The 27,278-nt window shown below is 46.5% G+C and overlaps 1 protein-coding gene across 1 annotated transcript; it reads left to right on the top strand.

Annotated features, from left to right (window-relative positions):
- Positions 1-846: 846 nt before the first annotated feature.
- LOC108000214 (fez family zinc finger protein erm-like) lies at positions 847-26,004 on the top strand. The gene is made up of 2 exons (XM_017060449.3): positions 847-4,026; positions 22,636-26,004. Exon 2 carries the CDS (start codon positions 22,646-22,648, stop codon positions 23,825-23,827), a length of 1,182 nt encoding a protein of 393 aa, XP_016915938.1. The 5' UTR covers positions 847-4,026; positions 22,636-22,645; the 3' UTR covers positions 23,828-26,004.
- The last annotated feature ends 1,274 nt before the right edge of the window (positions 26,005-27,278 follow it).

The following is a 27,278-nucleotide window of genomic DNA, read 5'->3' as shown; positions in this document are numbered from 1 at the left end:
ACGAGTACTACCCACCAAGAGGCACCCGGGAGCAAGAGGGTACCAATTTTTAGTCATCCTCTATGTCCCTCTGTGTCCTTCTCGTCACGCTGCACCCCCTCCCCCCTTCTTCCTCTCTCCCTCCCCTCTTTCTCCTTTACCGAGGAGCAAGTGATTCACACGAGAATCGTGAATCGAACCATTCCATCCGTTTAAGGATCGTTACGATCGTGTCGATCGTATCGATTCGGGAAGAATTTATTTTATTTATTTATTTTATTTATTTTTTTTTTTTCACCAAAGAAGAAACGAAGAGCGATACAACTTGACCGGACTTCTCAACCCCTTTCCACGGGGCGATAATGAATCCGTGGATCCATCTCCTGTAGTCCCCACGGCTATATCGCCCCGCCATGAAATAAAACGAGATCGTGGCGGATTGTAAGGAAAATGTGTTGGCACACCCTCCGTCGGATGCTGCCGAGCTACTCGGTCGAAATATACTCCGTCTCTCCAGAGACGAGGGACATATTGTTTGGTTCAGTAATTCCTCGCGTTATTTCCCGTGTTTGCTTTTTATCATTGTAAACTGATATATTGTCCGAGGGGAAGAGACTCACTCACACTCTCTCTCTCTCTCTCTCTCCCCCTCGAAGCTTGCCGCGGACGATTCCCTGGAAAGGGGTGGGAGGGAAGGAAACGAAACGTGGACACGGCTCTGGACGCGGCTAGCCGCCAATCGAGCCGGGTTTCAACTTCGTGGACCGTGCGGAAACGAGATTACTCGCGCTACTCCTTCGTTTTCCCGCTTCGCTCGACCGTGACGCAAATATATGTACCTGAACGGTGCAAACAGTAAAAGTGTATACAAATATATAAGCGAAATTGATCGTAATTGATCACGAAGGACGATCACTACGTTTCTGGAAAATTTTCACTTCGCTTCCTTTGTAATACACATTCAACTGTGTACTACACGACCGATCTCTCCACGATCTCTCGACGAGAATGGAAAACTACCATTGGCGTCGATATCGCGGCAATATAAATTTTCCTTTGTTTTTTTCGAGTGGTTGCGTATGACACTGGATGCACCGCGTTCGGCCACGCTCGTCGCATGACACGCCACGTGTGCCACCGCCAAACTCCTCGCCAACCAAACAATGAATTAATACTTCTATATACGCGTATTCAGCCCCGTTCCTATATGTAAAATCTCGTTCGATGTAAGATTCGTAAATAAATGCCCCCATACGATGACGAGATCCTTTCGAGGGAGTTAATATCCTTCCCCCTCCCCCTTGATCATTAACGTCATTTTTTAGGATATGCTAGTAGGACTGCTCCATCAAATTAACCAATTAATTAAATTCCTCCCTTTGTTCCACCACCACCGCATTTAAAATCCGCGTATTTAATGTTTAGCAAAAAAAAAAAAAAAGAAAAAAAAAAGAAAAAAGAAAAGAAAAGAAAAGAAAAAAACATTGCCTGGAAAAATATGCGAGGAAAATACTTTTCCATTTTTGCCGTTCCTTTTTTTCTTCTCTTTCTCTCTCTCTCTCTCTCTCTTTCCACCCTCCTCCCTATTCCAGCGGCGAGTTTCATAATCCGTTAATCACGGTGGATGTGGAAGAGAGGGTAGGAAACAGGCGCGTAATCTAAGAAAAGGCGTCGGAGCATTGGCGTCAGTAGAAAGTGGTTGTAAGTGAATGAAAGTGGATGCAAAGGTGGAGGTGTGGTTGCTACGAGGTCGTCTGCCTGGCAAAGCTGGCATGATCCGCCACAGAAGACAGAGGTTTGTCTGTCTTTATCAGCCGGCCCAGGTAAAGCCCTCGAAGCGAGCTGTGCGTCTCTACCATCGCCACCCCTCGCTGGAAAAGCCCGGAGGGTGACGGACGCCCACGATTGGCGTGGCTTCCCTCGAACGAGGGAGGACATCGCGCACCCCTATTGGCTCCTCGCGAATCCATACTCGGTATTCATTCGCTGGCTCATTCGTCGACCCCTCGATCCGAGCCCTCTCTCTCTCTCTCTCTTTTCGTTCTATCTCCTTTCTCTTCCGTCGGCGTGGAGGCTCGATGCAACTCACCCTTCCGTACACCGTCACAGCAATCTTTTCAATGCATTTCACCGCCAGCTTTCACCTTTCCCCGGATATTTCTAAGCAAATATTTTTTTAATAAGCACGCCTACCATTCGCCCGAATACAGTTAACGCGTCCCGATATACTCGGTTCTTCGGGGGTGGTTTCCTCCTCGACGCCCTCCTCCGGAAAAAAATTCAAAAATTCCATTCACTCGACACCCCGGAACTGCTCGAAACTCGAACGAACAAGAGAACGAAATAAAATTGCAAAAAGCTCGCCCACTCCCTTCTCCCCATCGTCATCCCTTATCGTAGACGAGGCGAGATCGTAGACGCGTAATCGAGCCATTAACACTTCCCGCTCCACGAGCGCGATTCCTCGTCCTCGTCCCTCCGAAACGATGAATCGTGATCCCCTGGCAAGGTTTGACCAGGAGAGAGGATGAGAGAGAGAAAGAGAGAGGGAGAGGGATCGATGAAGAGAGTGTCGAACGTCGAGGTAAGAAGGACGGCTTCGTGATCGTTCCGCCTGCACTTTTAACGTCGTCGCGCTTCGTGTCGCCTCCGTCCCAATCGAATGAGACGAAGAAGAAGAAGAAGAAGAAGAAGAAGAGGAGGAGGAGGAGGAGGAGGAAAAAGAGGAGAAAGAAAAAAGGGAGGAAAAAAGAGAGAGAGAGAATGAAAAAGAAAGGAAAGATTGGGAGAGGGGAGGGGAGAGAAAAAGGTGGCCGGAGAGGAAAAGACGAACGATAGCTGGGGGACAGAGCGTGACAGGGATGGAGCATTCCTTGGGGTGTTGCAGCCTACGACCGTGCAACGAGATGGGCGTGTTTTTAGGTTGCTCTTTGCTCCGCCCCCGGCACCGCCCCATTGGTGGTTGCTGTTACCTTCAACTCCGTGACCTCCCTTCACCCTTCCGTCTGCAGCTGAAACCTTGGTTGGGTTTCGCCAGCAGCCACCGCACACACGTCAGCAGCGGCAAACTCGGCGGCTCCAACGGCCAACGGATCGTTCGCGATCTCCGTCGATCATCCGCCAGGGATCACCCCGATCAACGTTTCCATCGCGAGACAAAATTTTCTCCAGGGACAAGCGACAAGCCTCGTCGTGTGATTTCTCGTCGTGTGATTATTCGCCGCTATGAGATTGTACGGACGGATGGTGAGGCCGACATCCGGTCGCCGAACACGCGAGCCTTTGTAATCCGTGCCGTCATTGACAGTGTCGTTTCGTCGGGAAACTAGACCAAGATGCACGCGAATATAGAAGACAGTGGTTGACTTCGAGGGAGAACGAGTTTGGCAATCGAATAGAACAGATTCGACCGAGATATGAACCGAGATGGCCGACGTTTCGGGCTTTTTTCGATTACTTTGAGAAACTTGGAATCTCCAAGTCGATCGAAATGAAAAACAATTGAGGAAAAGTTGTTATTTATCATCTGGAATCTAAATCACCGTTCTTGTATCGAGGATACGATACAATTTCTTGGAGAAGTTGGACGTTCGAAGTCGACGTGATGAATCCAACGGGGGAACGGAAAGTATTTTCGATTCGTTGAGAAGAATGATGACAATCGTCCCCTTCGACGATGGAACGCGATCGAGAATAGAAACGGAAGGATCGATCGATTCTCGTGCGACTCTCGATAATGTCGACGACCAATCTGAGAGACTTCTTTCTGCTGGTAGATACCGACCTGTCGATGGCCGTCGCGTATCATCGTGAGCATCCATGCCTCCTTGAATTGGTGACCCAAATGAAATTGTTCCTGGAATGCCGCGTTAGACCGACGAACTGCAAGATCAAGTAGAATCGAAATTGATGCCGCAGCTTCACGTCACGAAGTTTGAACTCTGCGTTTTTTTGGAGTCCGGAGCTTGGTGAAAGTGTTCAGGATTATCGGAGGAGCGGATCGCGGTGTTCAGATCACGGAGCCGCCGCTCAATTTTCACGTATTCCGTAAGTACATCAAAAAATATTTTTTATTTTCGCAAAATTGCTCCAAACGAGTATCACCACGAATATCCACGAATATCACTCATCGTCATGTTCGAAATTGGGAGAATTAGAAGCGCATTCGGATTTTGTGTCTGGCTGACGAATACAAGATTAATGATAAATGGGGGACGGATTACGAATCGAATGACTCGGCGCAATTAGCCAGATTTTGTAATTGGATGAAACTCGATCTCGAAGATCTCTTCCACCCTGTTTGACAGATACATTGGATTAAACGCGTTTGAGCGTTTGTCCTCAAGCAAATACGATAACCACGTATCCCATTGCGGAAAATGTTTCTCTTGGAAACGTCGCGTCCCATTGCGACGGATTATCAAAAAGAGAAAAAAAGAAAGAAACAAAAAGAAAAATTGATTAAAACGATACACGTAAATACATCCCGAGTATATCCAGAGTGTATCCACTCAACGAAAATCAATCGAAGTGTTCAAAAATGGAAAACGAAAATCCACTTTAACGCGTCGTTTCCATTCGAACGATTCCCGTTCGAGAAAATAAGCGTCGGAGCGCGGTCGGAGATCAAAGGCCGTTTCCTCCAACGTTCTATTCCGTTTTCCACGCGTATACGCAACATGTAACGCAATTACATGGCGGTAGAAGAGAACGACATATGTAAATATCCCTTTCGAAAACGGGACGACGAGGCCGGCCAACAACTCTCGTAGAAAGAAAACACCCTATTCGCGATATATCGTGACGCATTAATCGGCGAGCGGCCGTACAAGTGGCACTGGAAATTAGCGAACAATTAGCTCGCCCGGTTTATGTTTTCTAAACAAGCGGTACCGATCGACGGCCCATTATTTCGAAGCATTCGTGCAACGCGCCTATCAAGCCTACCAACTTACATACCCACCTACCTACCTACCTATAACGTGTACGCAACCTTTTACCTAAGTGGCTCCGGGGTTCGAGTGTGTCCGAAGTATCCGAGCAGTATTCGAGCGTGGTAGTACTTAGGCTTTTCGAGTATCACGGCTCGAAAAGAGGAACACGTTGGAGGGGCTCGGAGAAGGGGTCTTGTAGTGTTTCGTTGCGCTTAAAAAGGAGGGGGTTTTACGGAGAGGGTTTCGCTGCAAGGCAGCTTTGGTGTTGCAGCCTCTTCAAACCTCGTGCAAACACTCGGGGACAGGGCGTTCGCCTGGTACGACGATTAATATCCCAATAAGGCCTCGTTCACATGGCTCACTCGACCAAGCTGCTTCGTTCTTTATTCATTGTATCGTAGCTCCTCCCGCGGGATAAACTGCCCGATACCGGCCCGCTTCCGTCACTTCTTCTTCTTCTTCTTCCTCTTCTTCTTCTTCTTGCACCCTTCCTTTCTTCGCAACTTTTCTTTCAACCGAGGGACCATACAGGATACGTGTCTTTTTCACGCGCGAATATTCTTTTTTCTTTTCTCCTTATTCTTGGCGCCAAGGAAAAAGAATAAGGAGAGAGGGATGAAAATCGCGTTTCCGTTGCAAGCTTTGTTTCCCACAATCGATCGATCGATGGTGGAGTTTGATAGAAAGGAGCGAGGGAATTTTCACGTCCCGTTCACGTGAAATTTAGCCGGCGATGCGGTAACAGCGGCGCAGCTGACGAGCAAATTTTACAGCGGGCCGCCCGATTAGCATACCTATCACTCGCGTGGTGTGTGTCATTTATTCGCGAATGGCTGATACGTGGCTATACATCGGCCGTTAATTGTCGATCAGACCGTTGAGATGTGGCTACGTATCTCTCCCGAATACAGAGATATCATTTTATTAGCCGATCCCGCTTCCATCCCGCCATCCCTTTTAATCGTTGAACGTCGTTGTTTTATTGACGGAGATAAACGAGGCGAAAATTTCTCGTGACACCGCAGAGATCAGCTCGTTAATTAACGGGCAATGAAAGAACGGGAAAGAGGAAATCGTACGAGTTTCATTTGAATTATAAAATATCGCTCGTAAATCGATAGCGGGGATATGGCTCTTCTAATTGACTTGTTTTTTTTTCAACCTTTCTTCCTCGGCCAGTTTTTTTTAAGAATGAAAATTCATATTGGGGATGGGGAGGGAGGAGAGGAAGAGAACGAGGAAACGAATTACAGCCGATATATTTTCGCTTCGTAAATATTTGAAATAAGAGGAGATGGATGTAAGACGGGGTGGAGATACTCGAATCCAAGGGAACCCATGCATTTTCCTCCTCCTTCTTTTCCATTTTATTTTTCCCCCCCGCTCTGGATGCTGAGGCATTATTACGCTACTTGATTTCGCATCGTGCCAGCTGTCTCCGATTATTCGCCATAGAAATTTTTAAGGGATTCGAGTTCAAAGGGGACCCCGCGGTCCTCCGCTAATATTTGAGGAGGCCCCGTGCACGTCCTGGGCCTTACCGGACGTTAAGCTCTAGCTTCTCTTGTACTTCTTCCTTGCCTTTCACTCCGCGCTACGAATTTGTCCAACATCATCTTTCTCGTGTATTCAAAACAAACGAATCATCCGAACTCGGAAAATTCGAGCTCTTTTTCGAAGAACATTAAAATTCTCCTTGCTACACTGCTCGTTATAAAACAAATCTTCTATCGCGAAATTCCAAATTCAATGGTGAAACGTTGAAAGAGCTCGATGAAGGAGAACACGCGAGCAGGTATATCCAAGTATTTTAACTATCCGAACGAAGGGGTTGGATCGTTTTTATTATCACCATTATCACACTTTCCTTTCGTGAAAACTTTCTAAAGATAAATTCTTCGAAAATCGGTTCGAATTCGGTCCGATGAAATTTGCCATCGAAAAAAAGAAGAAAAATTAATCCAACGAACCAATCTCCTTCTAGACGGAAAAAGTATTTCACGGATGTGCCAAAGCTTCTCCTTCCCGTGGCAGGTTCCGTTTTAAACGATCCACGACGACACGGAGAGACCACCCCTTCCGCCTATTTTCCCCTCACCTCTCCTCCGTGGGGCCCGTCTCGCGCCAAGAATCAGCGATAGTTAGCCAGATAGGCAGCTCGCTCGCGTTACAGGGTTTGCACGCGGGTGGATGTCGGTTATATTGCACACTTTCGCGTCTTCGTATCTCTTCTCCTTCTCGTATTATTGTATACACCGTGCGCGTGAACACACCATATCTGCCTTTTCGAGATACGTGTGGCACACTGTTGGTTCACTGCACCTTTGCACAACGGCGCACCTTCACCAACCACTTTTACGCCTACGTACGTACGTACGGTACGGTGTAAGACGTTATCTACCCTCTCCAAGTATGCGCGTGTAGGTGCATCGTAGGGGTGTCTCTGTGCGCGGCGGTACGTGTGCGGCGAGGCACGAGGTCGAGGATGGGGCTAGCTAAAGGTGGTCGGTATCTTGTTGGAGGGCGAGAAATACGAGCCGGCCACGAACCTCTTCCAGAGGCTTGCGTGCACACCGATCGAGCCGCGCACACGGAGAAAGATAGAGAGAGGGTTAGAGGGAAGGGATAGGAGCCGGGGGGCTCGCCCCGCCTGTTCGCACCCCCTTTTCGCTGTGCTCTTTAAAAAATTAGCTGCTCGATGCGAGCGCTGCCCGACACCGCGCGACTCGCGGCTTTTTTATCTCCGTGCTGCCACCATTAGCGTGGATAGCGTGTTTTTTCTTCCCACCGTGGTGATTTACGCACGACGAAACAATCAATTTTGGGTAATTGCTGTCAACCCGAATCGCGTTCTTCATCTTGTGGAATAATCTCTCTCTTGTGGAATGCGGATAATTTTGTCGCAGTTGGTAGGGGAGAGATTGAAGGAAAAGTTTTGGGATCGATTTAATCGAGGTAAAAAGAAAAAGAAAAAAAAACTTCGCGTGAAAATTTCCCGGATTCTTTTCGCTTCGATAAAAGATATCCGGCTGGTGAAATGATCGAAGGGATTTGCAAGAGATCGTTCCAGTATTTTTCCTTTTTTTCCTTTTAATTGATGCACGTGCAAGGGTACGTCAAAGGGTGCGCACGAACGTGCGCGATTGGCGTTACGAAACGGGCGCGCACCGTGGTCGCGCAATAAATCAAGATAAAGTTATGATAAACAAATTAGTCGGCCCTGCCGCCCCTCACCGGTGTTATTGTCTATCGTATATCTACCTACAAATTACCAGCCGTCCCGAACACCTCGGGGTAACTGCTACTCGCAAGTCCCGTCCCCGGTTTTGTAGTGGTCACACGTACGGGGTTGAAGGAAATTCGAGGGGTAACTCGAAATTAATGCACCACTTCCTCTCCCGACGTAACCTCCAATTGCAGTGTACCAGCGTGCCCTTTATTTATTCGATGAGTTCCAGCCTCGACTTAACTTTCGACTAACTCGCTTCAAAGATACACTTTTCACGATATTTTTTTTTTTTTCAATCGGGTTGATTCGGCTCGAATAAAATTCAATTTCCACGAAATTCGTTTCGATTTCGCTGTTTCGTACTCGCAAATTCTCACGATATTTCTTCTATTTCTCTTTTTTCTCCTTCTTTCTTTCTTTCTTTCTTTCTTTTTTGTATTCTCTTTCATATCGAAATCACACTAGCTACGTAAAAACGTGAACGTAATCATCGTGCCTCGTGATTCCTCCGTGATTCGTCGAGTGGAATTGGAATCGACGATGGGAAAAAATTCCGGGAGATCGATTTAATCGATACACCACGAATGGTGTGTATTCGGACTCGGTTTCGAAAAACGAGAACTACCGCGCGGCTGTTCGTTCGCTAATCTAATGCAAAATTAATCAACCGCTCCATTTGATCGTTTAACAAAGTCCGAAACGTCGAATTTCCCATGGACATGGCTCGTTGACATTGATCGAGCAACTTCTATGACCCATCCCTATCTCCGAATACGGTTTTAATTGGCCGACGGATATTTCCTGTCCTGTCCCGAATTATCGAAGGAATTATATTGGTTGGCGAAGGAAAGGTGCGACGTATCATCCAGTCTTTTACACCAGATCAAAGATATCGGTATTTCTCGTCCCCCGCTGTTCCATCTCGAAGCGAACGATGACATTAATTTGAGCTCGCAACGAGCTTCAGACTTTATAGTGAAAAATATACGAGTAACGGGCAGGTGATGCGACTCACCAGAATCATCACGTGTCGTTCCGCCTTAGGTAAACTCGTAAAATATTGCCTCGATCCTGTTGCCTCGGTATTTTTTCTTAAAGGTAAAAAATTATTTCGAACGAAGGAAAAAGAAAAACGAAAGAAAGAAAGAAAGAAAGGAAAAGAGCGGTCGTTTCATTTCGAACGTCGGTAGATTTGAGATCGAGAGAAGGGAAAAATCCTGTGTGGTCATTCACAGATGGAAACTCGTTGGCCGGAACGGTGCAATGTGGCCGAGCATTTCCATAAACGCGCTCCGACGCGCAAAGGAAAGAGGTCGAAAAATGTGTATCAGGACTATTTATCAGATGTGGTAAAAATAAAAAGAAGTTGGCGCGGAGGGAACAAGTAGCGTAAAAAGTACTTACTTACTTATCACTCATTTCGCACAGTCTTTATTTTAATTAGAGAACGAATACGAATCGTAGAAAAGGGGGAAAGAGCCGTTTGATCGTTTGATTATCGCGTTAGTGGAGATATTTCTAACATATTTTATAGCGGAAGGAGAGAGAACTGAAAGAATTATGAGTTCCTCCGGCGAATAGAAGATAGAAAAATTTGTGCGTCGATTTACAATTTAATCTTGAAAATTTATCGTTATTCGGGATCTCGTCTCATCCTTGTTAATAATAATAATAATCAAAAATTGGCGAAGGATCCGCGGAAAATTATTTCTCCATCGTTATCGATAATTGGAGGAAGATAAGATGGCAGGTAGAGCCGTGTTTCCACGAGACACGGGAAAATAATAAATTCTCATTTATAGGTGTTAACGTGATGTTGCATGGAGGGCACCGGAGGAGTGTCCAGTCACGCTATGGAAATTATGACGTATTACACGATTGCCTTTTCAACGTCGCACGCGGGTTACCCGTGCCGTGACTAATAAGCAGATGTAATGCAATTTAACACGCATCGTATTAACGACTGTTCAAGTTACGACGATACTTTTTCGATCGATTTCTCCTTCCCTATATATATACATATATATCTTCGCCTCCCTCCATCTTTATCTGCCGATCGTTCAGAAAAATCTTGAAATTTATTATTCGCTTGAAATTTTTACATCCCCAAGGCCGATGTTTCGCAGTGGAGAAGCTGCTTTCGAGGCCGATACATATTACGATCGGATGCCTAATTACTCGGCTGTCCCGATTATCTCGATTACTTTAATTAATCGGGCCGTTTCTGAATGAAACGTTCGCACGAATGTTCGCGTCTGTACGTCTCGCGACCTATGCATATGCAACAGACCTCCGTGTCACCAATTTGCTATTTTAATTTTTACGCGCGCCTCCATTAGCCGATGACCTCGTTCACGCGACGTGTCTTGCACGCTCGTCCGATTAAACTGAATTTATCCGACTATATTTCTTTTTTTTTTTCTTCGTCAACCTAACATGAGCTAGACAGATTCCAATTCTATCTCGTTGAAAAATATTTTTAATATTTTTTTCTTCTCTCTTTCTCTCACTCTCTTTCTCTCTCCACGATAAATTTTTCGTTCCACGATCGCGGAAGAACGAAGCACGCGTGATACGCGAGCAAAAGTAACAGAGTGAGCTAGATTGTAACGGAAGTTTATGGACACCGGAAGTTCATGCTTATTCACTGAGCACCGAAAGGGCGACCGGGTATAATTTACGTATAAATTAAACCGAATGAATCAACGGCAGACGATTAATCGCAATGGCGGTTTGCCCGTGATAATAACAACGCCAGCCTTGTTTACGACCGGTAAACGAATATATTAGCTTTTTCATTATACCGCCACGTGGACACGAGCGTGTCTATCGGGTCTACCTATTGCGATACCTGCCCTCTCCTGGTACAAATAATCGCCTTTTTGCTTCTCCTTCCTCCATTTCGTTCGCGAAACGTAACACGTACTCGGCCGTGTTTCAATGTGGCTGTTGAAAAAACGAAAAGAGAGAGCTATCGCAACATTATCGTTGCGTCACTTGGAAAAATCTTGGAAAACGAAAGGATGAGAAGGATTCGATACGATTGAGTGGGAAAAAACGCGATTCTCACGACTCATCGTGGGCACGCACGAAACAGGGGAGGAAAAACCGACAAAAACCGGGAGGGGGGAGGGGATTGAGGGTGGATCGTACGAGGTAAACAGGCCGTGAAATTACCTTTTAAATATTAGATTATGATTAAATGTGTACCTACCTCGAAGGCACTAAATGTTCACCACCGGCCCCCTCCACCGCACCCGCCTTCATAAAACCGACGATGGGGGTGGTTTATGGTGGATGAGACTCTAACCTATCTCTACCTTCCTACTCGAGGGCTATATCGCGATATCAATCAGCTCTCGGCATCAGATAAGATTCGCTGCTCAGGAACTGAACTGCTTTTCAAAACGTGGATGAGGTCTTTTCTCTTTTTTCTTTCTTATTCTTTTCGTATCCTCGTGGACCATCAGTTCCCCCATCAGAGATCAGAGGGTGAATCCGTAGCGCTCCCTATGCAAAATGGCGAGACTGATCATTTTTTTTCAACCAAACGATCGCGTCTCCTTCATTCATTCGATCCTTCTCTCGGATCGGTTTCATCGATATCGACTCGAAACTTCGTGCCTCGACGAGGTCTTTTTTTCTTTTTTTTTTTTATAATGAAACAAGAAGGAAGGAAGGAAGGAATTTACATAAGTGCGAAATCGATAAGGGACGAGGTTCGATGCGGATTGCGTTATAATCGTCATCATCGGGCGAGAGATAACGCGACAATGTCAACCGTTTCTCAACCGGTACGGTAGGTACGGCTAATTGGCGTCGTTAATTCACCCGTCCATCATAAACGTTCGCGGTAGCACCTTTGGCAATAAATACAAACCAACTTCCCTCTCCCTCCCCCCGTTAGAATTTAAAGGGCCCTTCACACGTGGACGGGACCTATGGGCGAGCATGATGATGGGCAGGTGTTTATATCCGGCCGGTGTTGCATGCGTGTGCATACATATGCATACATATGCATAAAAAAGATACCCAGATACCCAGTGGGCATTCTACGCCCACGCTCTCACTCCTTCCTCGCTCCGTTCCTCTTCGCCGCTTGTCGAAAACCTTCCGTCGCCATAAGCATATGCATTGCTCACTTAGCAAGATTGATATAACCCGATATATATCTGATATATACGTACATATATATATAAATATATATATATATATATATCTGGTATATACGGCCGATAAACGGGTACGAGTTGGATCGCTCGTGTGCGTGATCGTGTGGGTGTACGCGTGGGTGAATTCGGAGCGTGCGTGTGCATCCGCAATTACGCGCAAGACGGAATATACAACGGAAGGATAATTAATGCAAACGAGGTCGAGGGATCGGGGAAATTTCGGTTCGACCAAGATACCCGCTGCGAAGGTGAGAAGTGGAATGCTCGCGGAGAGAAAGAGAGAGAGAGAGAGAGAAAGGAGAGAGGAAAGAGAGAGAAAGGGGAGGGAGAAAGAAACGTATAAAGAAAATATTTACGGGGCCGGGCACGGACTCATAATGCTCGCCCTCGAGATAAGGGAATTATTCGCGGACAAGTTGCTACGGGCATGTTAAGGAGACGATATCGATCTGACCGGACGGTTCTCGCAGAAAAATATCCTTTCGCTGTTGTTGCTGCCTGTCGCTTCGACTTCGTGATTCTCTATCTGGGAGAGTAAAGGCGGCATGTGCATTCTGTTAAACGTAAAATGGGTTTTATCGTTGGGGCCTCTGTTGTGGTTTCGAGGGTTTCTCTGCTTTTTAACGCTTATTTCGCGAACCAAAGGTGTGCGATGAATCAAAGGAGATTTCGCGGTGGAATTTAATGGAATTTATTCTCCTGGAAAGAAATAGGAGGAGAAGCACATAGGAGCAACATCAGGTAATACGAGTTAATAAATACGAGAAGGAGAAAATCGATGGACAAAAAGGATATATCGCAATAAATTTTCTTTATCTATAGAGAGAGCGTATTTTATGACGTTTCCCTGGTATATATACCGGCCAACAAGTAGCTTTCACTCGAATCCCTCATGTCAGCGTCCCGTTTAACGGCAATGAGAACTTGCAAGTCTCCGGGGAGAGTTTGCCGACTAAAACCAACCCCTACCGACGATTCGAGGGGTTGCGCCACAATACAAGCAATAACACGTACCGCCCTCCCTCTCCCCTCCCTCTTCTTACAACGTCGTCCCCGTCGCCCCGTTGCACGCACCCTCTCTTACCTTAATCGACGAAGGATGATTTGGTCTTAAATAAACTTCTCACCTCCATCGACGTAGACCGCATCCCCTTCCGCGACCCTACCAACCGTTTATCACATAAATCGCCGAGTGGTCACTTTGATTATAGGGGCCTTACCGCCCCCTATTTTCTTTCTTCTTTTCTCTTTTCCCCCTTTATTCGATTCCTCTTCTTCCCCTTCCTCCTCCTCTCACTCGCAAATTTTCAATCGAACTCGACTCGGCGGAATCTCGAAGGAAACGCGATCTCGATCGAGCCAACTTCCTTATTCCTGCTTACAAAACGTTATTATTAGATTTTAGAATCGAAAAATTTCGAGAGGAGAACGAACGAAATAGCAGAGTTCCAAGCCGTGGGAATCTAGATAGAGTTGTCCAAAATTAATCCACCAAAGGTAATTCGCGATGGAATTGAGAGAACGGAATCTCAAATTCCGTGCGGCTAAGCAACACCTTTGCGGCTAGGCACAGCCAAGACAGGGCATGAAAGCGAACAAAGGATCGATCGAAAGAGGAGCGTTGCGGTACGAGGCGAGACGGTATTATTCATCGACGAGCGGAAACGCTTGGAAGGTAGTAGACATCCGGCCACGTGTCCTTATCCGGCCGATGGACCAATGAGATTCGAGGCAGAGAGGAAGGTGACCAATCTCGTGGCCGATCGAGGCGAAGGTCCAGACGAAGCAGCGACGGCACGCGCCAGAACGATGGAATTATTCAAATGGAATTCACGAAACGGGGCAGCTGTTTCGAGTTGGATCAAAATTGGGGGAGTGGGTCGTACGGGCGATACTTTTTGTGCGTCGTACGCCTCTTTTTTTCCTTCCTCGCTTCGTCTCGCTTTCATCATCTGTTCTCTTCTAATAATACTGTACACCGTGGATTTCTGATTGGCGAGGGATCGAAATTCTTCTTTTTATCCTCTCCTCTCTTTCGATCGATCGTTTTTTATCCTTTCTCGAAATTATTTTCGAATATCGTGTATACTTTTTAAACCGCGAGTTTAAACTCGCGACCCTCCAATCGATCCAGACAGATCCAGTATATTCGATTGGTTTTCGACTACTCGACGGAAAGCACTTTTTTTTCATTCCGGTAAGATCTTTTCTCCCTTTTCGGAAGAGAAGAAAAGCCAAGGATCGTTTCGCGAGTAAATATAACAGACCGTTCGATGCTGCGTGTCTTTTCCAATTTTTCTGAGTAAATCGCGAGGGGTTCTCCCTTTTATCCTTCTTCCTTCGTATTTGAACGTTCGAACGAGACGAGAGAAAGAGAGAGAGAGAGGCAGGGATCGAGAGAGAAACGGGTGGAAAGGGCAGAGAGCGAATTGCGACATTTAATGCGTAATATCCTGTATAATCTTGTACGAAAAGCGTTATGGTTCACGGTGGAATAAAGACGAGAGAGAAAGAGAATGGGGAAGAGAAGGAAGAGAAGGAAGAGAGGAAGAGGGTGGTTTCTCGAGGGTGGCCAAGAGACGGTTAAAGGCATTGAGCCGTCCAAGCCACTCGCGAGAATTCTGAACTCTCTGCTTCTGCGTCCTCCGTTAGAAACCCCCCCGGGGGTTGGGGGTGGCAGATGGCAGCCGTCCAACCAGTTCTTTCCAACACTTTAACCCGTCAGAATCGGTAGACTTAACCCTTGAAAGAGGATACGCGCGATCGTAACGAAGCATCTTTCTCATACGCCTTCTTCTCCTTCTTTTCTTTCCGTTTCGCGCATTTCTTTATTCTTTTTTTTCACTCTTTCTATAATCTTTGAATAATAGATCGATTCCTGACTTCCGATTCCCGATCGATTTCAGTTGTACGCACGCAGATCCGCGAGATGATGCTCGCAACAAAAGTTGGAAACGAGAATGAAGAGAGAAAGGTTGATAATAATTTGGTAGGAACGAGAAAGGAGGGGATGGAGGAGGGAAGAGGGACGAGTGATTGAGACACGCCGTAAGACAGGTTGAATCGAAGCTACTCGAATCGCGGGAAGGTCTCGGTAATCGATTCGAGTAGCGAGGAAGTGCGGTTTTCGAGGGGCTTCGAATGCCGGTTCGCCCGGGCAGGAGTGTGTTGTTGGCGGATTTGACGTGCTTATCAATGGATCACAGATGTAATAGGCTGCACGCACCCCAAATCGAGCACATAACTGATATCTGATAAGGAACCAATAGCCGTGACGGGATTTGCGTGTGACTATTCATGCCCTAGCCCCCTTCGCTCGCTCGCTCGCGTTCGTGCCTAAGGAAATTTATTTCCCGATTTCGAGAAACACGAGGCACGGGACGGTGAACTCTCTCGATCAACGGTATCCTGGTAAATTACGGGAAACCTGCCACCGTGTTTCGTCTCGAACATATATTCGTATTTAATTCACTCGGTTTTGTCGATGAAGCGTCGATGGCATCTTGGAACGATTCGCGATCGTGTAAATTTCTTCCTTGTTCCAGTGAAATATTTCCACCCACCAAAAATGTGGAAATGTCCCGCAAAAATCTTTTTTGCCGATTGTCTCGTAAAAAGAAAGAGAGGAAGAAAAAAGATTTCCTCGATGAATTTCGAACGAATGACTTCGTATCGCAAATCGTCGATGAAGCCCGAAGTGAAACGGAGTCGGAAAAAGATTGAGCGAAAGATTAGACCGATGATTTGGTGTTTGGAAAAGGGGGCGTTGTTCGTCATCTGTTCGTCATTTTATTCAAAAGAAAAATACGATACGACACGGAGGTTGATCATTTGAAAGGTAGACTATAGACTCCGGAGGCGGCGGGGCACGCGCCACTCGACAAGACTCCCTTCCTTCACCATCCTGATGATTCTTGAAGACGTGGATAAGTATGTCGTACGAGGCAAATGGCACGCAAGACTTCCGGTGCCACCCCTATCCATCTTTCCAGTATCCCCTGGTGTGGTGTCGAGTTTGGTCCATTCTTCCTTCGAGAATCGTGATCGCGCGATTCAATAGCGCGAGCGGAAGCGGCGGAAGGGCGCTTGCAGACGTACGCCACCGTTTGATGTGTACGTAACGCGCTTGACGAAAAACCTCTTTTGTAAATGTACATTGTCTAGACTAGTGGTAGTGGTGGGAGGAGGCGGCTGGGAACGAGAAGAAAGGAGAAAAGAAACAAGACTCTACGAGGCTTGGCAAAACTCGAGCGACAATAAGAATTTCGTTCTAGAGTTTAGAAATTTTACAAAGTTATTAAACAATTATAAAATTATGGATCGGAAGAGAGTTTGTTCCACGCAACGCAACATTTTTTCTTCCCTCTTTTCCATGGATTTACGCGTCGATCTATATATTTTTTATTCTTTTTTTTTATTTTTCCTTTCTTCTCTACGGTTATTTCAAAAAGATCCTTTTAGAAAAGGCCGCTATTCGTTTGACGAGCCGGAGGAGCCGTTCTATATAAGAGATCACAGTCGTTATAAACGAGTCGATAATAATTTGATTTCCTCTATTGCGAGAGCGAACGATTCCCATCGCGTCCGAGGAGTTGTTCGACAAAACGAGGTGAGCGCAAACAGGGCTGTGTGGGGTGGCTGAATGGGCCGCGAAGTGACAATGGCGGTGCCAATTGTTTTCCTGACTTTTATCCCACTTATTATTCCGTGAGACTATTATGATCGTCGTTGGCGATCGTCATTATGCTCGGCGAAGGCCGGCCGATCTCGAGTTACGCGGCTTTTGTCAGCGGGGCGCGGTAACGACGCCGAAAAATGCGAAATGAACGCGCACAAACGGCGAACCCGAGGCGCCCGCTGTGGCGATCGTGAACTCAACGTCACGGCAAACGGCACGTGTGCACTCTTGTATTTAATCCACAGCCTCCTTTGTGTTTGTTTCTCGATAAACAAATCAGTTTGCAAGCCATTGAGATTCAACGATCGGCAAATTAAACGCGATTATTGAAACGTAATAAGGAATTCAATTTTGTGTTAGAATATGATGATGGAAAGAGATGGAGAGAGAGGAGACGCCACCTCTAACGATTAAGATGAAGAAAAAAGATTTGAAAATTGTTAAGAAGATGGCGGGGTTAAACTTAAGGGAAGAAACGAGAAGAAACGACGGATCGGTGATAACGAGGTGTTCCAACCGGGAGTTGAAACGCCACGGGGCGAGGGGTAACAAACCCCCGTAGACTGCGCAGCTGTGAACCCCCCGCCAACCCTGCTCGACTCGACGATACGTCGAACTACGTGAATTCGAGATGCATCGAGCCCAGCGGGACTCGTTGCCATTTTGGAAAGCCGCCCGTATTCATACGGCCACGCACGTGGGCACCAATTTTTTTTTTTTTTTTCTATCCGACCCTTGCACGCTTGCTCATACGCAGGGCTCTCTGGAATCACTTCGTTTTCGTTTTAAACAATGCGCCTTTTGTCCTTCGCTTCGTTTTCCCACTGAAATTTTGTCTCTGTCGAGCGAGTTTTCTTTTTATCCCTTTTTCCTCAAACAATACTCGATAATATATGCTCTTCAATTTTGTGAAATTCGAATCGAATAATTCGTTCCTCTCTCTCTCTCTCCGATTTCGATGAAATATCTATACATATATAAACCTCTACCTCCGCGCGGTTAAATTTTTTCTTCGAGTCGCAACTCGAAGTTGGGCAACGTTTTAAACGAAATTTAAAACTATCAGATATATAGGTTGGTGATACACGAAAGGCAATTTTCGGGCACAATTATCGGGACATGTCGTCGGACGGTTGGAAGGTTGTTCGACGGATAGAATTAAACTTGGTGGAACGGGTGCAAAGTTTCCTTAAAATTAAGCCATCCTCCCTCCCTCCACCCTCCCCCCTCGTACACGATTCGAGAGCAGTCGAGGAGCAAAGTAAACGGCGCACAACTGAGCGACTTAATTCAGAATACACGGCGCGGCGCAATATAACACCGGGGAGCTCCCCCGCCTTCCCCTTCTTTCCGATCCGTGCGAGGCGACTCGCAATTTATTCCTCTTCGCCCCCTCCCCCCCTCTCTCTCTACGCCTCTGCCACCGCCACTCTCCAATTAACTTTAAATCACCCTCTCGGTGAGTCCTCCTCATAACGCGAAACTTCGAAATCAGGAGTCATGGGTGCGCGTTTAAATTCCCTGGGAAAAAAAGAACGCGCGAGATCGTTTTCATTTCACCCTCTCGTTCTCCACGTACAATTGCGATTCGAATTCCGCCCGGTTTACCACCACCCTCGCGATCCAATACAAAATTTAACTATCCAAGTTTTCTCTCTGTTCCGGTCGCATCCGGTTGGTGCGAAATTATGGCGATAAAATTACTCGAAATAATCGAAGATAAGGAAAACGGTGGGAATAAGGAAGAAGGAGAAGGAGAAAGAATAGTTTCTCGCGGAGGAACCGCTCGGGAGGATTATAAGCCGGTTAATTTTCGAATCGGCTTACGCGACACGCTCTTTGGGAACGGGAGAGAAAGGGCGGGTTTTGTGGCCGAGTTATGGGACAGAGGATAACCAAGTGGGTGTGTGTATTGTGCCTCCTGTCATCCTCAGTCGAGCTTTCGTTACCCCAAATGCTAATTATATGTCAACCGTTCACGCGCCATATCACGGAAGGCCGAGTGTCAGGGATGGAACAATGAGGGTTGGCTCCGGCTAATGGGCCTCTTCCACACCAAAGACGTTGCACAAACTTTTCAGGCGTTCTAATAAAAATTACACGGTGTCTTCATTTCACGAAAATTGCGTCGTTTCTGTCACGTCTGACAAGAAAATCCCGGAAAATCCGTGCCTTTTAATTCCAACAAAAAAATGTGTCACCCGTTTTCCGCCTCGTCGTCGTGTCCCTCCTTTCCATTCTATTTTTGGAAAATAGATCGCACGCGTGAGATACATTTTTTAATCATCATTCGTAGGTTCAAGCCGGCTCAGATAATGTAGGAAAGTTTAAGCGACAAAATTCGTCCAATTTATTCCCTTATCGCCACTTGAGAGAAAAGAGCGATAGGCGTGTGACCTCATGAGCCGGTATTATTCGCAGAAGGACTCGCTGATTGATGCACTCTGTACACGCAAAACTCCTATCCGCCCACTTTCACCCCTTCCGATTCGGAATGTTCATATTGGGGAGTCTCGCTGATTCGAATCATCCTTGCTTATCGAGGTTAACCGGTGTATTATCTCGGGTAAACGGATGTCCATTCTCGAAAAACGTCCCGTTTTATTTACAATTTTACCACGCTAGATTTTCCAGTAAACCAATGATTTTGAAACGAATGTTCAAACCGCGATGAAGCGGTCGCATGACAACGGAGGCAACGTGGAAGCAAGCGGAATAAGAAAATGAAAGTTTGATCGTTCCACTTCGTTAAGAGAGGAGATAATTAATGAGCCGACAACGGGACGGGTAAATTTGCAAAGCCATTTCAAGTTTCTTCCAACCGCTTCAACTTTCCTCAGCTTTCATTCGTCCGTTGCCGTTTGATAGTTTACTGTAGGTGATTGAATTCTTCCGACGATTTGTAATCGCATCGGTAAACTTTGTACATTTAACGCCAACTCTTCGTTTGACGGGGATGGAAATGGTAACGGAGGTGTTCATCATTCAGGAGCGGCTCGCGAAACCTGGCTGATTATCAGGCTTTCCAACTCTTCTCTCATATATAGCGTCGTTCGCGCGTTCCCGAAATTCTTCTTCCATGATCTCGATTAACGTGCAAATAAAATCGTGGTGAAAATTTCGATCGAAATAATGAAGAACGAGGCGATATAACGTAAGCAAGCAGGGGAAAATAGCGGTGGAAGCAAAATTAGCAAATTTCAGACAAATCGATCTCCAATCGCGCGAGAAAGGAAAGAAAATGGTCCTGAAGCCAGAGTCGGCCATGCTTCAGAGTGGAGATTGAAGCAAATTGGCAGAATTGTTGGCCGCCGCAAGGAGCAAAATACTGATTACCTCGACCGCTCGTTAAGTACTGTAACAATACTAACCCCCACCACGTCCCATACGATTCTCCCCTCTCGTATCACTTTTGCGAGGGTGATAGATCCGTTGGCCAATCCTGTCGCCTCGTTCCCCACCGTTTCACCCTGCATTTTGTGTCTTCTTCTCGCTCCTTCTGTCGGCTGCAACGGGTTAGAAAACGGCAAGTGACGATAAGCCAGAAAGAGGAAGAGAATGATGGATACATACCGAGTGAGGGGTCTGCCTACGTGGAGTGCGAGGAACAAGGAGGGAGCCAACGTGACACCACGTTCAGTGCGAGAGAGAGAGAGAGAGAGAGAGAGAGAGAGAGAGAGAGAGAGAGAGAGAGAGCGTACATTTGAATCGTAAAAGCGTGCAAAGAACACGGTGCAAAGAAAAATCAAGAGGAGAAGGAAGAAGAAGAAGAAGAAGAAGAAAAAGAAAAGAAAGAAGGAAAGAGGGGAAGCGAGCGAGGGGAATTGTAACGGTGAGAAACAGAAAAAAAAAGTGGAAAAAAGACAAACAAATGAGCGAGAAAAGTGTAACTAAAAAAGTACGCGTGGAAAAGATTCGCCTATTCGTTTAAGGAGGGAGAAGAGTGAGAGATTATGGGAAAAGTGTTTGAAAGAAATTACTTAGGGAAGGGGATGGAAATCGAAGTTAACGCGGAGGAGGAAAGAGGGTGGCTCGAGACGAAGCTTACGTTTCGAAGTGCTCGAAGACTTCATAATCGTACCTTTTGTGATTTACGACGACAGTTGCGCGGCTCCATGACGATAAAGTCGGCGTCTACGGTTTTCTATAGGTCATAGGGGCGTTTCGGGGGTTACGCGAGGAGATCGTTTCCCTTCTCGAGCCTCGCTTCTCACACCGGCCTTGCTTTTCCGCTCCTTGTTCCCCGGTTATTAGGGCTGCCTTTCGCTGTGGGACAATCGAAAGGTACCGGCTAATGGGCGGAGCTTTTGGGCAGAACCACTGCGTCATATTCCACCCTGTCGACGGGGGTTCGGTATTTCCATCGTTTCTGGAACCATGCATTTTTCATCGTGGTTAAGCAGCATGTTTGCTCCTCTCTCCCTGATATTTTCGGATATTTTCATCGTTGCCATTTCATTCCAATTTTCGCCTCGCGTTCCGCTTATTAAATTTTCCCATATTTCTTTTTTTCCTCGAGTTTTTTCATCATTCATTTTTTAGAATTTTAGAATGCTTATGCTTAGATACGCTTCCTTTTCTCTTCCTCTTCTTTCCTCCTTTTTTCCTGCGAAGAGGGTCGTAAAGTTCGGCAAAGGCGAAACGAATGTTTTACGAAGCCACCAGTCCTATCCAATTCCAACCGTCATTCCAAGTCCAAACATAACGCTATTCTACGGAGCAAACATTTCTACTTTTCGTCCGTGCAAACCTTCCATGATACCTCGGGGAAGCTTGCTCTTCAACTGTGCTGACCATTTCGCGACTCATTCAGTCCCGCCATTCATCTCCCTTTTCCATGTTGCACACATGCTTAATGGCTACCTGTATATTCATGCTATTTTGCGCGAGAATCAACATTCAAATCGCGTACGCGTACGTGAAGTATACGCATCGAACGATACCGTTGGACTCGCGATTTAACGATTTAACGATTTAACGATTCTTACGCATCGCGGCTTGTAAAAATTCGGTTCGAATTTTTCATTGGACGATTCGGAGGAGGATGGAAGTCAACGATGGAAGTCAGCTCGAGGCGCGAAGCGCGAAACAGGGCATTCCCTCGTCGTCGTTTCGACGTTTGCGCCCAGCCCCCATCGTTCAATGCGGACCGTGCTTTTTTTTTTATGTCAACACGAGGGCCAATTGAGCGGATATAATAGCGGTACCACATGTTTCGCTCGGATTCGCCTTTGACATGTGGGTTCCGTCCCGTTCCTTCTCTCTCGTGCGTACGCGCACCAAAACGCAAACAGACTTCTGCGAAGGGAGGATCGTAGCGGCCACTAACGACACTCCTCATCGAAATCATCAAATTGATCGCCATGATTTGGCTATTCCCCTTCCCCATCGTGCACGCCTCGCGTCGTGGCCGCCAATTGACCAGTTCGATTCGGTTAAGGACAAATTTTCAAACGATCATCGTTCTTCTCTCACCGATTCTCGTTTCTTCTCCCATTCCATCCGTTCCTCTTGCGTAATAAAGTTACGTCGAAATTATCACGGTAGAGATCGTTTGTTCGTCGAGCTTGAAAATTGGTTTCTTTCAAATTCGTGGTCGCCTCGAAAACTGATGTTGAAAACTTTCCTGTTCCCTGATTGCAGGATCTCTACCATGCAACCGTTCTCGACCGGCAGCGCAATGGCGACCGAAACACCGACCAGCCTCCCACCGGAGAGAGTTACCTCACCGGCACCGTGCAAGAACTTGACCTTCTCGATCGCGAAAATCATGGAGCCGGACAAACGTCTGACCGAGCAGAGCAACAACAACCAGCAAACGACGACGGCGACGACGACGACGACGACGCCGCCGCAACCACCGCCGCCCAGCATCCCCTCGTTAAATTATTCGGCCCACTTGGAATCAGCGTTCAAGAAGTACGTGCCAACGTTGAGGCAACAGAATCTCTTGCAACCGTACTCCCTTCTCTATTATCATCCGAACTCGCTGCTGAGTGCCTTCCCAGCTCCGCCACCCGCCACCCCCACTGTCCCACAGAATTCGCCGCCCCCCATCACCATTCAAAAAGCTTTCTCGAAGATGAGCCTGGCTGCGATCTCGCCCGAGAGCCAGCGTGAAAAGAAGAGCCCCGGACCACGGAGTAACGAACTCAGTACGACGAACAAACAGAAGACATTCACCTGCCCTGAATGCGGCAAGGTGTTCAACGCCCACTACAATCTGACCAGACACATGCCCGTCCACACGGGGGCGCGGCCGTTCGTCTGCAAGATATGCGGCAAAGGGTTTCGCCAAGCGAGCACTCTGTGCAGGCACAAGATCATCCACACGGCGGAGAAGCCGCACAAGTGTCCTACCTGCGGCAAAGCTTTCAACCGAAGCTCGACCTTGAACACGCACAGGCGCATCCACGCCAACTACAAACCGTTCGTGTGCGAGTATTGCGGGAAGGGGTTCCATCAGAAGGGAAACTACAAGAATCACAAGTTGACGCACAGCGGCGAAAAGGCGTACAAGTGCAACATTTGCAACAAGGCGTTCCACCAGATTTACAACCTCACGTTCCACATGCACACCCACAACGACAAGAAGCCATTCTCGTGCAAGATCTGCGGAAAGGGATTCTGCAGGAACTTCGACTTGAAGAAACACATGAGAAAATTGCACGACAGCGGATCACCCGTGTTGAACGGCCTAGGTACTTCGGCGCAGAGTCACAATCAACAGTCCGGTTACGCGTCCGTCCACCACGGACCCGGTGCCCACTCGTTCGTCAGTCCTTTCCTGCTTCCGCCGCCAGGTACCACCAGTTACTTGAGCAAAATGTTGTGACAAGGCGACGGCATCCATTACCCGAGAAAGACGCAGTGCCCTTTGATCCTTGGCCCACCTTGTTACACGGGGGACATCGGCCAGTTGACGCAACCCTCGAAATGAAGGGAGGGAGAAATGTCGGTGATTATTAGAATTACGAGGAATATATGGAGGAGGGGTGAAGCTGGAAATTGGACGATCAGATTAGATCTCGTGGATCGTCTGGTTTTCGCCAAGTGAGAGTAATTTATCTCTCCGATAGAGAGACAACCCAAGAGATACCAAAGACGCGGGCAACCAGAGACACTTGGACAACGTGGGGAAACGTGTCACCGTATTGTTTCGAGACAACCAACTACCTCATCTACTACAGCAACTAAATTGTAGCAGATTATTCCTGTTTTACCTTTAAGACTAGTCTCAGGCCTTTTCCGTCACGATGTAACGATACGTGTACTATCATTTAACCAAAACCGCACGAGTACTTTCTTCGGATACCTTCGTTTCGAAATTTCTTCCTTCCTTTCTTTCATCACGCAATATATATATATATATACACGCATATTGTGTATTCAAAATTCTACCTGTTTACGCGATCGCGATTTAAAAGCGAGCGAGCTAAAAATTGAAAGCGATTCGCAATATCATCGCGGATAGAAACGATCGTCAACAAACATTGGTGGAAAACAAGGCTCGATAAAAATCCAACAACGATGGACAGGTGCATTAATTTACGTCGGAAACACGAATTTTCGACGGAACGTGACGGGTGAACAATGCGAATATCCTTAATTTCGAGGATGAACCAACGCGACGGCGAGGGCAAAAACGGTGGGCAAATAGGACGAGTAATCGAATTAGACGATTCGACGCGGACAATTATTCGGCAGCACAATGATATTTTAACCGGACGAGCAGTTGCCAGCTGCAAAACACCGAGCGCGAATATATCGGAGAAAGCAAATAATCGGTCGTATCGGGCGAAATAAACCATGTAGGGGAGGTAAATCAACAGATAGACAGAGGAACCAGAGATACATAAGTGCATATTGGCAGGATCGTTATAAACTGGACACCGGATCCCCCATGGCATCGGATTAATCGCATGAAAGCTCAATCGATGGTATCCTGGCGAGAGATGATTACTTATTTATGTAAATACTTGTAAATATTTGTACCTGCGACAGAGAGTGATTTCGTTATTGCGGCGCATTATTGCAACGGTGGCCGGAAATTATCGACGAAAAAAAAAAAAAGAGAGAGAAGACAGAGAGAAAAAAAAGCGAGATGGTGGTTGGTTCTTCAGCGTCGATCGTCGCGACGATTCGACGCGAGAGTATTGCCGGAGCTGGGATCGAAACGAGTGTCCTTTCGTTCCTCCTCGTCTCGCGCGAGGGCTCGCGTGCAACCTTCCTCCGAGATGGAAAAAGCGTAGAGAGGAACACGTGACAGACACGTTTGGCCACGATTATCTTTATCTATTCCTTAGACGAAATGTATAAATCGGTGTGATAGTAGCTTTTAAGTGACGCGCGTAGCGAACGCGAAGAAAGTGTTGGCCATTTAATTTACTATCCGTTGTAAAATTACGCCTAGATACTAGGTGATCGATCGATCTGGATTCCGAAGATTTACACGCGATCGTTTCGAGAGAGATTTGCAATAGAGAGAACGTAGGGAACACAACAAGTCGCTCGTTGTTCTCCGTTTTCGCGCGTGTTCAATCTTATTTTCATTATGCATTTTTATTTACGTCTCACCTCGTTTTCTTTTCTTTTCCTTTTTTTTTCAAACTTTATCCACCGCGACTCTTCCTGTTCTATTCTCCCTTCTTCTATTTCCTCCCTTTGACTTTCACTCGCGACCAACGAAATTTCGAAATTTAATTCCCCTCCCTTCCTCCGTTTCTTTTCTCCTTTACAAACGATGGTTAACTCGAACGCAGAATCGAAACAGATTCCTCCAGGGAGAAACCCTTAATCGATTCGATATCTCACGTTTCTACGGTACGAGAACTAGGTAAGCCGCCATTGACGACGAGGCGAAATTAATGAATTAAGCATGATTAACGGCGAAAATAAAGAAACGAACTATATATGTAGATAATCGGTAGAGTAGATGAAAATGCATATGTATGTGTCCCCTATTGTAAATATGAGTCGATCCAATGCAATAAAATCATCGATACCAATGAATTATTTATTCGTTTCGTTTTTACACCCTCTTCGCCAACAACGCCAATCCTCATTGTACTCGTACTTGTATTAAAAAAAAAAAAAAAAAAAAGAAAGTCCTCTTAATCTCACACGTATCTTTCGATCGAAGTGAAGATCCTTCGCGTATTGTATATAATCACGTATTATAATTTCATCGGCAAGTTGGGAAAAAATTTGCAACTCTCTATCCTCAATACCCGAGAGCATCGATTGGCCTAGAGAAGAGGAACGAGAAGACTCGTAACCCCTCGGTATAATGTACGTAACGAGGGTAGGAGAGTTCTAATCTCTTGGCCGCATCATCCATTCGATCCCTAATCTGTTAGCTAGCGTGGAAGAAGGAACCGACCCTTAAGCACATCGTCTCATACTCTCGATCCGATCTCTCCTCTCCTTGGAAAGAAAGAGAAGGAAGCGTCGGTTACGTCGGTTAAAAAAAGGAAAAGCGTCGAAAAAGAGAGAGGGAGGGAGAAATGAAGAGAGAGAGAGAGAGGAGGTCGCATCATCTGCCATTAGACGCGATGCAATCTGTCGCGTTTAGTTTAGAAAGAGGCGAGACCTTGTATAGGAAGCGGTGTATCGGATGCACGGGTGGTGCGAGAAAGGGGCGAAAGTTAGTCAAAGGTGAGAAAAGAGACGGATCGATGCATAGAGGGTGGTCGAAACATCGAGGGGTTGGAGGATAGGATATTCCTATCGGAGAGAGGAATAGACAGAGAGGACGACGTGCTTCTGTTCTGATTTGCGCGCGAGATATCGCGCCGACCTTCTGATGTATCTGCAGAATCTGTCCTCTATCCATTAAATCGAGACTCGTCCGACCGCCATCCCAACACCGGTCCCTTATCAAACGCTACTGTTACCAACGCCACTCCTATAGCAGCACGTATACGTGTCAACAAGGAATTTCGTGTTTCCGGGTTAAAATAAAATTAAATCACTCGAGAGTTGAGGTGATGTTCCAAACGAACGAGGTGTTTCATCATCAATTTTTCTATTCACAACGTAAATAGTTATCGATGCTGAATAGAAATAGAATGATCGAGAGATAATAATACTAACAGATTCTTTTTCCGAGAGGAGGAGAAAAAAAGTAAAAGTATTTTTCCATTTTTCACATTTTTCCTTCCCCGGGCGAAGGAAACCAACTACTAACGTGTTTCTTAAAAAATCAGCAGGAAGCCGTTCGTTACTTTTCAAGGAAAGGCGTCGAAAAGAATCTCGTCGATCAGCGGGGGTTGTATACAAACAAG

Source organism: Apis cerana, linkage group LG13 (genome assembly GCF_029169275.1).
Source record: "Apis cerana isolate GH-2021 linkage group LG13, AcerK_1.0, whole genome shotgun sequence".
Lineage (NCBI taxonomy): Eukaryota > Metazoa > Arthropoda > Insecta > Hymenoptera > Apidae > Apis > Apis cerana.
The sequence above is the reverse complement of the archived record's forward strand: the minus strand, read 5'-3'. Positions and strand labels throughout refer to the sequence as shown.

Coding starts and splice junctions, on each gene's coding strand:
- LOC108000214 (XM_017060449.3), top strand. CDS start 22,646: ATGCAACCGTTCTCGACCGGCAGCGCAATGGCGACCGAAACACCGACC.